We start from the raw sequence: 14,040 nt of genomic DNA on the forward strand, positions 1-14,040 counted from the left end.
TGTTGGCGTTATTCATCAGGACTGGCAGCTAATAAACCAGGCAGTGATTTATGTTGTGCTACTATTGCAATATAATACACCTAACATATAAAATAACCCCAGTGCATTATTGTTTATTGTTATTATTTTTGTAGTTCTTGTACATTTATTATTACAGAATCTGTTTAAATTGAATACAGTATACGCTGATCAGCCATATAGAAGCACTTTGTAGTTCTACAATTACTGACTGTAGTCCATCTGTTTCTCTACATGCTTTGTTACCCCCTTTCATGCTGTTCTTCAATGGTCAGGACCCCCACAGAGCAGGTATTATTTAGGTGGTGGATGATTCTCAGCACTGCAGTGACACTGACATGGTGGTGGTTTGTTAGTGTGTGTTGTGCTGGTATGAGTGGATCAGACACAGCAGCGCTGCTGGAGTTTTTAAACACCTCACTGTCACTGCTGGACTGAGAATAGTCCACCAACCAAAAACATCCAGCCAACAGCGCCCCGTGGGCAGCGTCCTGTGACCACTGATGAAGGTCTAGAAGATGAGCGACTCAAACAGCAGCAATAGATGAGCGATCGTCTCTGACTTTACATCTACAAGGTGGACCGACTAGGTAGGAGTGTCTAATAGAGTGGACAGTGAGTGGACACGGTGTTTAAAAACTCCAGCAGCGCTGCTGTGTCTGATCCACTCATAGCAGCACAACACACACTAACACACCACCACCATGTCAGTGTCACTGCAGTGCTGAGAATCATCCACCACCTAAATAATACCTGCTCTGTGGTGGTCCTGTGGGGGTCCTGACCATTGAAGAACAGGGTGAAAGGGGGTCACAAAGCATGTAGAGAAACAGATGGACTACAGTTAGTAATTGTAGAGCTACAAAGTGCTTCTATATGGTAAGTGGAGCTGATAAAATGGACAGTGAGTGTAGAAACAAGGAGGTGGTTTTAATGTTATGGCTGATCAGTGTATATTATTCTATGTATTTTATACACTGTCCCTGATCGTGCTCTGTTGCTCAGTATTAAATATTATCTTTAATATATTCTGTTAAAATGATGAGTAAGAAAAAAACAAATTATAAACTGAATCATAAAGAACCAACAATGTTGTACGAGAAATGTATCACGCTATTTTATATTAATCATGTTTATACTCTCACCTCTCACTACTGTATTACTGATATGGGAAACCAGGGAACATGAACCGGTCACAGGGCAGGAACACCCTAGACAGGGCACCAAGTCATATCAACCACTTCCTAACACCCCCCCCCCCTCTCCCCCCCCCCCCCCCCCCCCCCAAAAAAAAAAAAAAAAAACCACACACACACACACACACACACACACAGCCAATCACGTCTGTGTATTCGAACCCGGATCTCGTCGGTGGTGTGCTAGCATAATAAACCGCCACGAAAATGTTCAGCTGTATGGATCTAAATTCCTTTAAACTTATTTAACATGAATGATTTATTATAAAACTAATAACGTATTACATTTAAATGAATGATTCATAACAACTGAGTCCAGAAGCAAAGTGACTTATTTTATTTCATATTAAAAATAAATTGGACCCTCGAGTAGTAAAGCAGTCTAATGTGCTAGTTCACCACCGTGAAGGCCCGCTAGCACTCAACAGACGCAAATGATCATTTCTGTCTAAAGGACGTCCGGATTGGGCAAAACTGTGTGTGTGTGTGTGAGAGAGAGTGTGTGTGTGTGTGTGTGTGTGTGTGTGAATAATAATAAAAACAGAATTCTCAGGTTGGATCACATGAGCGAACACTTCTCTGCTGAGCTCTTCAGCTCCTCCAGCGTGGCCTGAGCTTTGTCCTTCAGCTGGTTGATGTCCACGTTCTGGATGTTGGACAGCTGACCGAGAACCGAAAGCTTGTGCTCTTCCTCCTGGTTATCATCCGCGATCATCTTCGCCAGCTCTGTCGGCAGCTCCACGTCATTCGCTGCCGCCTGGATCTGAGTCTCGTCCATTTCATTCTGACACACACACACACACACACACACACACAATTAAGATTTAACAAGACATGTATGAACATGGATGCACATGAACTTGATTTTCTGATGCTCATCACACACACTTGATGGTATCTGAGGGAGGAAGGTCGTCTGGGGATTCACATTCTCTATATTAACCGACTGCTGGCCGGTGTAAAGTGGCCACACATGATGAAAGTGACCGGTGCTGCCATGCTAGTCTGCAGCACTCCTCAGCCAGTAAGGGCTTTGTCTGCCAGGCAGCGGAAAATGAAGAATATGCAGACTGGTTGCAAAGATTTTATTGTAGTTATGGTACTGAACTAGCAATCAGAAGGCTGTCGGTTTAAGCCCCACCAATGCCAAGATACTACTCAATAGGGCCTTAACAGTGTTTGATTTCATGTTTAGTTTATTGATTTAAAATAATTCAGAACGTGAGATAACAAATGAAAAGATAAAATATGATATGACCGCTGATATAAATGAAACTGAATCTAATATACCGCCTGACTGTACCAGTGATGATTTTTTTAAATTCTTTAATGACAAGATAGAAAAAATACGACTTCAGAGTCAGAGTGTGTCACTTGCCAATGTTAAGTATGGACTCACTCCGAGCAGCATTGGTGATAATAGTAACGAGTTAATCCAACTAAATTCCTTTAATCCAATCTCCCAAAATGAACTAACTGTGTTGATTAAATCATCGAAGTCATCATCGTGTATACTCGATCCTGTTCCAACTCGTTTACTTAAAGATTTACTCCCAGCTATTGTAGAGCCCCTGCTTACATTAATCAATGCATCCCTTAGCCTTGGGTATGTACCTAAATTGTTTAAAAGTGCTGTTATTAAACCCCTGATTAAAAAACCTAATCTTGATCCACATGTTTTATCTAATTATAGGCCAATTTCAAACCTTCCTTTTGTCTCTAAAATATTAGAAAAAGTCGTTTCCAAACAGCTATGTTCTTATTTGAATGAAAATTGTATTCATGAAAAATTTCAATCAGGATTTAGACCCAACCATAGTACCGAAACCGCATTAATTAGAGTAGTTAACGAGTTGTTAATGTCTTCTGATAATGGATGTGTCTCTTTTCTTGTTCTATTAGATCTTAGTGCAGCGTTTGATACGGTCGATCATAACATTTTACTGGAGAGGCTAGAAAATACAGTAGGTGTTAAAGGACTCGCACTCTCTTGGTTTCAATCATATTTGACTGACCGCTCTCAATTCGTTTATGTAAATAATAAATGCTCAGAAACTACAAAAGTAAAGTGTGGTGTTCCACAGGGGTCGGTACTTGGACCGCTATTATTTACACTCTATATGCTTCCACTAGGTGAAATTATTCATAAACATGGCATAAACTTTCACTGCTATGCAGATGACACACAGCTGTATATATCAGCCAAACCAAATGATACTGACACAATCAGTAAGATAGAAGATTGTGTAAACGACATAAAAAACTGGATGTCGTGTAATTTTCTTTTACTTAATTCAGATAAAACTGAGGTTTTACTTGTTGGCTCTAAAGCTGCAAGAGACAAGTTGTCTAACCTGGTGCTAAACTTAAACACGTTCTCTGTTACTCCCAGCCCAGATGTAAAAAACTTAGGTGTCACAATAGATTCAGATCTCTCCTTTGATACACACATTAATAATATTACTAGAGTTGCTTTCTATCATTTGCGTAATATCTCTAAAATAAGAAATATACTATCTGTTAATGACGCCGAAAAACTGATCCATGCGTTTATAACTTCTCGGTTAGATTATTGTAATGCTCTTCTAACTGGATGCTCTGGTAGATCCTTAAACAAACTCCAGTTAGTTCAAAATGCAGCAGCTCGAGTGCTAACTAGAACTAAAAAATTTGATCATATCACTCCTGTTCTATCATCTCTACACTGGCTGCCAGTTAAATTTCGCATTGATTACAAAATACTTTTACTAACCTATAAAGCGCTACATGGTCTGGCTCCACAGTATCTGAGTGAGCTTATTAATTACTACAACCCAGCGCGTCCACTTCGTTCACAAGATGCAGGGTTACTTATAGTTCCTAAAATTAAAAAGACCAAAGCTGGTGGAAGAGCATTTTCTTACAAAGCTCCACAACTTTGGAATAATCTTCCTGCCTCTGTTCGGGATTCGGACACGTCTCAATGTTTAAGTCTAGACTGAAAACATATTTATTTTCTCAGGCTTTTGATTAATATAGACAAAGGCGCAGAGCTTGGGGGTTCTTGGTCATAGAAACTTGTGGTGATCAGGGATGTTGGGTCGCTGTCGTTCTGCCTCTCTTGTCCAATCACTCTGGTTTGGGTAGGAGAGGTGGGCGCTGATGTCCTGTGAAAGCCTTCATGACCTTGTTACCTGCTTGCTCTCCCTTTTAGTTATGCTGTAATAATTAGGGCTGCCGGAGTCTAAAACTCTCTGTAAAACTGTTTGTCAACTAGCATTGTACATTATTAACTACATTCTCTGTTGTTTTACCCCGAGGGCATTCTGATGGAAACCTGTTTACCCGCCGAGGTTAAGGATTAAAGTCGAGACTGCCGGGACAACGATGCTGCTCCTGTCAGATGTGACGGGTCTGGAGTAATTGCAACGACAAGAAATCACTACAGACTTTATTGAAGACTAGAGCGGATAACAACTCTATTATTATTTAATTGTTTATTTATCTATTTATTACCACTGTATGACTTTTAGATCATTCAATTCTGTGTTTGTATGATTTGTGTAAATCGTGTATTTATTTAAAGTATCCTCCAGACCACCCAAGAAGGATGGGCCCTGCTGAGTCTGGTTCCTCTCAAGGTTTCTTCCTGTAATTTTCAGGGAGTTTTTCCTTGCCACAGTCGCCCTCGGCTTGCTCAACAGGGGTTTTTGTATCTGTTGGTCCTGGATTTTGTAAAGTTGCTTTGAGACAATGTATATTGTAAAAAGCGCTATATAAATAAAGTTGACTTGACTTGACTTGATATGATGTGAACATGTGTGTGTAGGTGGGACGCAGCTTCACCTTTGGCAGTCTGTACTTTTCCCTGAAGTGAGTTCTGACCGTGGCTCTCTCCGCCTTCTTCTGAGCAAAATTGGCATCACGTTCCTGTCTGTGGACCACAAGGAGACATTATTAGATCCTAAACACAACCAACACGCTCTCACTAAAATGATCCGATCTGCTCCCCTCACACCACGACATTTAATCCTGATCTGCTCTGAAACTGAGCAAAGTCTCATCAGCGTGATTCTCCTCCTACACCCATCATGCAGTTAGCAACATTTCCTACAGGAGATCCTCCCAGAAAATGGTATTATGTGCCGAGCTTGTGCTAAAGATAGCCATGCTAATCTAATCTGTGGTTTATTTGATGTCGGTCTGAGGGTGGATTTTGTAAAAACAACATGAATTTACGGCTCACTTTAAAATCACTGCAGTGTTAAACACAGATACTCAGTTTATGTGGACATGTTTCTCACATGCTTCAGGATGATAAATGCTATGCATCAGGGATCGATATTAATGGCTATGACTAAAGAATGGGCTGACCAACAAGCTCACGGTCAAGTGTCCATGTGCAGGGACAGTACAGTACTTCTATTTTAAATTTTTAATGGATGTAAATGTATGGAAGAGACCACCTTCCCTCCACCAGTCACAGCCAGCTGTGCTGAGATAAACTTGTGATTGTGAACACTCTTCAGTGCCAACAGAGTGCCCCTCTGATTTCGTATTTTTGATGATTTATTTACTGGTTTTGGAGGGAATGGGATGAGACGAAGTAAAATTGACTTGTTTACGGTGTACAGCTTTAAGTGGTTTGATGTACCATGTATGCACTGTTAGAACTGCTGAGATCTACAACAGTCAATTAAAGACTGAAACTAATCTGCACTAACTAAGGGCAGTTGTAGCCTAGTGGTAAAGGTACTGGTCCAGTAATCAGAAGGTTGCTGGTTCAAGCCTCGCCACTGTTGGGCCCTTGAGCAAGGCCCTTAACCCTCAATTGCTTAGATGGTATACTTTCACAACTGTAAGTCGCTTTGGATAGAAAGCGTCTGCTAAACGGTAAAAATGAAATAACTAACTAATCTATCCTTCACAGAAAATCTACAGCTAGCTTTTGTTCTAACAGGGTTTCAGCAGATCTGTGTTGTTTGACCGGTGTGTATTTGTACTAGAGGAAGGAAATGTTCCCTCAGGAAGCTTCTCTGTAATAAATGCTAGAAATGTAAATATGAATGTAAACGTAATGTTATGATAATGTTTATTTAATCATCATATCAACATATCAGTAACGTCCTGCTTTGTGTATGTGTTATATCTGCAGAAACTTTGAGGTTAATCATTAATAAGGTTGATCTTTAAATCAGTTCTAGTCACAATATTTTAGTTTGATCAGTTTGACCGGATCTCATTTTATCTCAGCATGTCATACTTCCATCTGACCTACAGAGGGCGTCAGAATCATCTCTGGTTCAAGGTGTTTATTGTCCTCCTGATCCTCATGACTGTACTATCAGGCTTTAGTGTGGTAAATAACAACAACAATAAAGAACAGATCGACATGACACAGATAAAGAGAAAAGGTTATAAAATAAATCCACATGTCAGCCAGTGTGACGTCCCTCCTACAACCCTCGTAATATTTACATCCAGCAACTCCACGTTCAACAATGTCATTTACAGGACTTCACCCAGTAACCAGTATTAGTACATGTGTATTAGTTTAGCAAACTGGTTTTGATAAATTGGAGAACCAGACCTGGATCTCTCATTTCTTAGGTTCAGTTCAGTTTCAAACTCATAACATAAATCTAATAAGTCTTAATGCTCCACATACACATCTGATCAACTGACTGGACTAGTAAATTATTAACTTATTGCACCTCCTAACAAACTCTCGCTGATTAATGGAATAAAAACTGACTTGTCTAATGCTGTTAGACTCACAGATGGATCAACAAACCTCCACACGGGGGTTAAAATTCTACTAATTCGACAGATAAACAATAATTTACTAAATCAGTCTGATCCTATATTTAATTTTCTTAATCAATCTGGCAACCCAAACTCAGTTTTAGTTCAGGTCAGGTAGTCAGAATGGAAGCAGGATGATTCTATATAATTACAGTTTACTAACGGAGAATGTAAACTAATTAAAAATGCTTCCCAATGTGAGAATTTTATATAATTTTATTGTATTTTATGAGATAAACTTTACATAATCACAACAACCACTTAAGTTAAGTCTGTGAACCTGATTGATCTACTTATTAAAAACCAGTTCATGAATGTATGGCATCTCTACCTTTACCAGTTTGTCAAAGGAGTTTAATATCATGAATATCTGCGTTTCTACATTAAAAATGAAACGTAGGTGAGATCTACGTGATTTAAACAGTAGAAGGTATTTCCAGGTGCCGGGTGTAATTCTGTCTCTCACATTTGCTGTTATTTCTGTCCTGATCAGTAACGTCTGTTTTTCTCCCTTGCTTAACAAAAACAACTAGAGAGTGCATTTCCGGAGAAAATGCGAGTGTGATTGCCGTGTGGCGGTCGGAGGGCGTTCGCGCGTATCCAAACGCTGTATCTAAGTTGGGAGCGTCATCGACGGGCCGGACCATTCAGAGTTGGAACGGCGTAGATATCTGGAAGTGTAATAAATGGCCGTGGCGGGCGGCCGGGTGTGCCCATCCAAAAATTACATCCATGTCCCGGTGTCATCAGTGGGCCAAACGATTAAGAGTTGGAACGGCGTTGATATCTTTAAATATATAAAAAACGGGCGTGGCAGGTGGGCGGGGCTGCGTATCCAAAAATTGCATCCATGTCCCGGTGTCATCGATGGGCCGGACGATTTAGAGTTGGAACGGTTTTGATATCTCGAAATATAAAAAAACGGGCGTGGCAGGCGGGCGGGGCTGCGTATGCCTATGCTGTATCACTTGGATCACTTGGGGTGTCATTAACTGGCTGGATGATTTACAGTTGGAACGGCGTTGATATCTCGAAATTTCCAAGAAATGAATTGAAATGAATGGGACAAAAAAACGGGCGTGGCGGGCGAACGGGAGGGTGGATCCAAAAGCTGTGAACAAGCATTGTTGTAATTTACGGGCCGGACGATTTAGAGTTGGAACGGTATCGATATCTCGAAAATTGTAGAAAAAAAAGCCAGAAAGATAGGCCAAAACCGGTAAAAAACGGGCGTGGCAAGCGAACGGGCGTGCGGATCCTAAAGCTTTCTTCAAGAAGTGATGTCAATAATGGGCCGGACGATTTAGAGTTGGAACGGCGTCAATATCTCAAAATGTTTTCGAAAATGAATGGAGGTCTATGGGACCAAAAAACGCTACAAAAACGGCCGTGGCGGGCGAACGGGCAGGCGGATCGAAAACCTGTATACAAGCAGTCCATTCCCGTATGGGCCGGACGATTTGGCGCTGGAACGGGGTCGATATCTCGAAAACTGCGGACGAAGAAAGCCGGACAAAAAACGGGCAGAATAATAATAATATGACTAACGGATAACAATAGTGTGCTTGCCTTTAGGCAATCACACTAATGAAGGTCCGATCATTTAGCCTTATCTCTGTGATGCTGCTGGCAAACGTCGTCTCTCGTTAAAAAAAAAAATGCTATTTTTAATAGAATACCTAAAAACTCACTTATTTTAAAGCCTTCTTAAATAGTTGGCAAATAACATAAGTTTGGTTTAATCTGCATTTGGAACTAATTTATGGCAAGCCCCAGGATTGAGCCTTGTGGGACACCTTTTGCAATCGGCAAAGATTCAGTAGCTACACACTACTGAGGTCCATGAGGTAACTCAGAAACCATGAATATGTGATTTAATCAAATCTGATGCTGTGAAGTCTTTTTTTAAAGTGATGAAATGATCAACTGTAGTAAATATGTTTGAAAAATCAGAAGGGTTGCAGTACAAGTTCTGTTCTTTTCTCTAAGATCTGATTGGCTCAGAATAGAATGAGTTGATAGGAAGGATATAAGAGGATTATTTACAGGAGATTCCTGTATTTTTGCTTGGCATGACGGGCAGGATAATTTGAGGACAGGACTAGAATTGTCGAGGTCGACATGATAAACGTTGGTCACTGACTCCCAGGTCGTAACACCCCCAACATCCTTTAAGCTTTTAATTTTGAGCTTGAATTCATTTCATTTCACCCACAATCTGTTTCCTGAAGGTCAGCCGTCACCTCCACCGCCTGATCTGTGATATAATGTTTATAATTCATTTTTTCATCTCACTGTAATACAGGCGGTGGCAGGATGAAATGGTTATAACTCATGTCCTGCTGTACCAGCCGATCTCTGACAGGTAAACAAGCACAAATTCTCGACAGAACTCAAGTACAGAACAGCAAACAGCTGCTGAACTTCAGTGCTGCAAAATTACTTCATCATTTTGTTCTCCGAGTCTTTTTCAGGGGCAAAATCCAGTTTTCATGAACAATGTTTTGTATTAAACTGAAAGTATTCAAACACCATGAGATAAAATTGCTATTTTTTACCCATCAATTTACAATATGTCACCCATTACGATGAACTGAAAACATTTCTTATCAGTCTCCCAGTCCCTGTTGCTAAGTAGCTCCCTCATAGCTATCGCTGCTACCACCACATTTAACCACAGAGATGCTGTTAGCCCGGTGATGGGCAGCGCCCGCTGTTCTGCCCCAACTTTTTCCTTTTAAGAGAAGAGAGAATCTTTGTCATTTACATGCCGTCCAAGCTGGTGCTGTTTTAGATTTACCGCTGGAATTTTTTATTAGCTCCCTGACCAAGGCTCTCCTTTCTCCAGATCTGGACTAGTACCTTTAAGATGGTTCAAGGTTGTGCCAAGTGTAAATTGTTTTAAAAAAGTCAAATATATAAATTCAAAATCAAATCCACACCACAATAAAGTGTAAAAATGTCAAAGTGTCTAAATTCTGAATCCACTGTAAATCAAAACTGATACTGGAACTCATATAAGGATGTTTGGAGTCTGGGTGAAACTGGTGGAGGAGCTGCTTGAATCTGGATTTTATAATTTATATAATTACATTTATAATGTTTAGATCTGCACAGACTCAGACCCTGAATATTTCTGGATTTGACCAGACGTCTGTTTTGTAAAGCTAATGTTTTAATTCTGACTAATTCAGGCCAGGTAGAGGTTTAAATTCAGAGATTTAGGTGAAGTATTTCAATATTTTTAAAATGTGGATAGAATTTGGTGAGGTGAATGAACTTGGGTTGGCTGGCACAGATGCCCTGATGCCCCACACCCTACTGGAACTTGGTTTGTCCAGGGCAGCTTGCGCTCTAAGAAAAATGATAAAATCATGCATAATAAAGCATGAAAATGATGACGTGCCCTACGGCTGAAACTCCAGCCCTGCTGGCTCGGCCTTCTGTATAATTGACTCTGACAAAGTCGTGTGGACAGAAAATAATCATTATAAATAATGTTAATAACTGCAGCAGTGGGGGGCAGAACGTTGGCCGACGTTACAGAGCTTAATTATATTTGTTTAAGTAAACATGAGCTGTTTGTTAGGTGATCTGGACCCAGTAAATCATTATAAGAACCAGAACAAGGACGAGTTATACAGATTACTCTGATATATGTGTGGCGATGGTGGTAACATTTATTTAACGTTTATTTTATACAACTTTAGTTCTAAACCATTGGCTCTTCTGTAATAGCTACAGTGATGTAGATGTACAGAGACGTCTGTTGTGTACAGTAATAAAATCTATATCTGTATAGTGTTTACTAATACACAAATATATCCATTAATCACTTTAGAAATGCTTACTTACGCTGTACACTCTAGTGACCTCTGTCTTACAAAGAGTCTCAGCGCATACAGAGGGCCACACTACCATGCTGCGCCACCTAGGGGCGTTTCATTAGGTGTTTTACACATTTGTGATTGTAGTGATTTCTCAAAAATGTGAATAAAACAGAAACGTTTTAGTCGAGTAATTTAATGCAGGTTTATTTTATATACTCATGTTCAATAGGACGTAATAATAAAAAAGGATGTAATAGCTTTACTGTAACAGTTTCATTCATAATAATAATGACAATATCAATCATTTCAAACATATCTTAAACATGGGTGCTCGGGTGGTGCAGCAGCAAATTGCACCAGCCCACTTTTGCTGAGATCCAGGGTCCGAATGCCCAGTGGTTCTACCGACAGTTTGGGCATCTACATACAGAAGCAATTGGCTATGTCTGAGGGAAGTTTGGGGTGGGGATGTGTGTGTGTGTGTGTGTGGGGGGGGGGGGGGGGGGGGGGGGTTTCTGTAATGAACTGCTTTCCTGTCAGGGGTGTGTTGTTGGCCAGTGATTCCAGGACCCACGGCAACCCTGACCAGAATAAACTGGTCGTAAAACATAAACATGGAATATTATTTTGTATATCTGAATATTTGGATCAGTGCTGTAACAGGAACACTAAAATGCAGTTTTGTACTAGTATATCTGTTCAGTATGGGTCAGTATTTCAGTCACTCTATTATTTCATTTCTTAGTACTTCATATTTTAATAAACATTTTATGAATTGTACAAAGTTCCAGTGTCTCCAGCTAGATTATTATTGAGAAGAATGTCACGTTTACAGATTTTGTCGCTATAGTTCTTTTTTCATTGAATGTCCATCTAAAATATTAAAAAATTATCTGGATCTGATTTAAGCTTTCGAAATAATAAACAAGGATCAGGTTCAAATGTAACACCAGTGACTTTTATTTTTCAGCTCTGATCTTGTTCTGAAGACACCAAGATCAAATTATTTTATTGCATTGTGGATGTTGTGAGTGAGTGAGTGTGTGTGTGTGTGTGTTGTGTGTGTTTGGATATTGTGTGTGTGTGTGTGTGTGTTGGATGATGTGTGTGTGTGTGTGTTGTTTGGTGTTGGATGTTGTGTGTTAGATGTTTGTGTGTGTGTTGTGTGTGGATGTTGTGTGTGTGTGTGTGTTGTGTGTGGATGTTGTGTGTGTGTGTGTGTTGGATGATGTGTGTGTGTGTGTGTTGGATGATGTGTGTGTGTGTGTGTGTGTGTGTGTGTGTTGGATGATGTGTGTGTGTGTGTGTGTGTTGTATGTTGTTTGGTGTTGTATGTTGTGTGTTAGATGTGTGTGTGTGTGTTGTGTGTGTGTGTTGGATGATGTGTGTGTGTGTGTGTGTGTTATATGTTGTTTGGTGTTGTATGTTGTGTGTTAGATGTGTGTGTGTGTGTTGTGTGTGTGTGTGTGGATGTTGTGTGTGTGTGTGTGTGAGAGAGATGTACTCACTTCTCCTCCTCCAGTTGTTGTTGGTATTGTTCGAACTCCTCCTCCGTCATTCCTTTAGCTGCAGCTTCACTTTTCTCTGTGTCCGGTTTCTCCTCCGTTAATCCTCCGGTCAGATCCTTCAGCTGCCCCCCGATCATGTGCTTCACCATAAAAGCCATTTCTGATTAATAACCACCACAATTTACTGATCCTGATCCTGAGAAGTTCCCCAAAACAGACCTGATCCCCCGCGTGTTCGGTTACACTGTGAGATCTAAGTCAGTAATAAAGAAATCATCAGTGATCCCCGCAGTTCTTGTTCTTTTCTGATATAAATATAAAGATTAAAGAGATTAAAACTGCGGAGAGTCTTTATCAGAGTCCGAGCACCGCGTCTGATTCACTGAGTTTTACTGTTCAGTCCAACCAATCAGAGTCCTCCTCATCTCAGCCAATCACACATCACACCTACCACACCCTCACCCTCCATCAGTACCCCCCACGGTCAGGGGCACAACCAGGAGCAAAACCTCCAGGAAAAGATCAAATTCAATTACAAACTTAATTACATAAAATAACTATAAATAAAAAGATCTGTAAACTAACAACAACAATAATAACAACAACAACAATAATAATAATAATATTAATAATATTAACATAATTATACATTTGTTTTCTAAATTTTATTTTTATAATATTTGAGAAAATATAAGATCTTTTTTTTTTTTATAATAAATGTGCAGTTGTAGCCTAGTGGTTAAGGTACTAGACTAGTAATCAAAGGGTCACTAGTTCAAGCCCCACAACTGCCCCAACTGCTATTGGGCGCTTGAGCAAGGCCCTTAATCTTCAATTGTTTAGACTGTATACTGTTACAGTACTGTTAGTCACTTTGCATAAAAGCATCTCCTAAAGACTGAAAATGTAAAATGGAAATAAGAAAGTAGGGCCAGTGATAGCTCAGTGGTTAAGGGACTGGACTAGTAAACAGAAGGTTGCCGGTTCAAGCCCCGCCACCACCAAGTTGCCACTGTTGGGTCCCTGAGCAAGGCCCTTAACCCTCAATTGCTCATCGTGTTCAGCTCATTGTGTAAGTCGCTTTGGATAAAAGCGTCTGCTAAATTCTGAAAATGTAAATGTGAATGAAAGAAAAGGTAAGATGCTTCGAGGCAGTTACACCCTCATACATGTTAGAAATCCCAAGCAGGAGCAGTCACTAAATTATAAACAAAAGTGGTGGCCAAAATAACGGAAACAAAGTAATAAATAAAAGACACAAAATATCACAACAGAGAATTTAGTTTTATTTATTTATTAAGATTATAACGTGATGTTTTACACTTTGGTTCCATCCATGACAGGACAGGTAGTTACTGCTTACACAAGATTCATCAGTTCAGGTTTAATATCAAACATAGTCATGAACTATTTAGTGTCTCCAGTTCACCTCACTTACACGCCCCTGTACTGTGGGAGGAAACCGGAGCTCCCAGAGGAAACCCACACAGACAGGGGAGAACATGCAAACTCCACACAGTAAGGACCCGGACCGCTCCACCTAGGAATCAAACCCAGGACCTTCTTGCAGTGAGGCGACAGTGCTACCCATTTAGCCACCGTTCCGAGAACTAAGACAGAGCAGAAGTGAGAACTGGCTGCTCCAGTTATCTGTGACAACCAAGTTCTCTAAAAATGAAAGACAAGGAACCCTAAACACAAGCC

General features: G+C 40.2%; 1 protein-coding gene across 1 annotated transcript; it reads right to left on the reverse strand.

Annotated features, from left to right (window-relative positions):
- Nucleotides 1–1,536: 1,536 nt before the first annotated feature.
- On the reverse strand, nucleotides 1,537–12,546 carry cplx3b (complexin 3b). The gene is made up of 3 exons (XM_063004972.1): nucleotides 12,337–12,546; nucleotides 5,040–5,127; nucleotides 1,537–1,998 (listed from the first exon to the last, which is right to left on the reverse strand). Exons 1-3 carry the CDS (start codon nucleotides 12,492–12,494, stop codon nucleotides 1,774–1,776), a joined length of 471 nt encoding a protein of 156 aa, XP_062861042.1. The 5' UTR covers nucleotides 12,495–12,546; the 3' UTR covers nucleotides 1,537–1,773.
- Nucleotides 12,547–14,040: the final 1,494 nt, after the last annotated feature.

This window comes from Trichomycterus rosablanca, chromosome 11, assembly GCF_030014385.1.
Source record: "Trichomycterus rosablanca isolate fTriRos1 chromosome 11, fTriRos1.hap1, whole genome shotgun sequence".
Classification (NCBI taxonomy): domain Eukaryota; kingdom Metazoa; phylum Chordata; class Actinopteri; order Siluriformes; family Trichomycteridae; genus Trichomycterus; species Trichomycterus rosablanca.

Excerpts from the sequence above, each read along its gene's own strand:
- cplx3b (XM_063004972.1), bottom strand. The coding sequence starts at position 12,494 with ATGGCTTTTATGGTGAAGCACATGATCGGGGGGCAGCTGAAGGATCTG. Across the intron at positions 5,128-12,336 it reads CAACAACTGGAGGAGGAGAA|ACAGGAACGTGATGCCAATT; the intron begins GTGAGTACATCT and ends TGTGGTCCACAG. Across the intron at positions 1,999-5,039 it reads AAAAGTACAGACTGCCAAAG|AATGAAATGGACGAGACTCA; the intron begins GTGAAGCTGCGT and ends TGTGTGTGTCAG.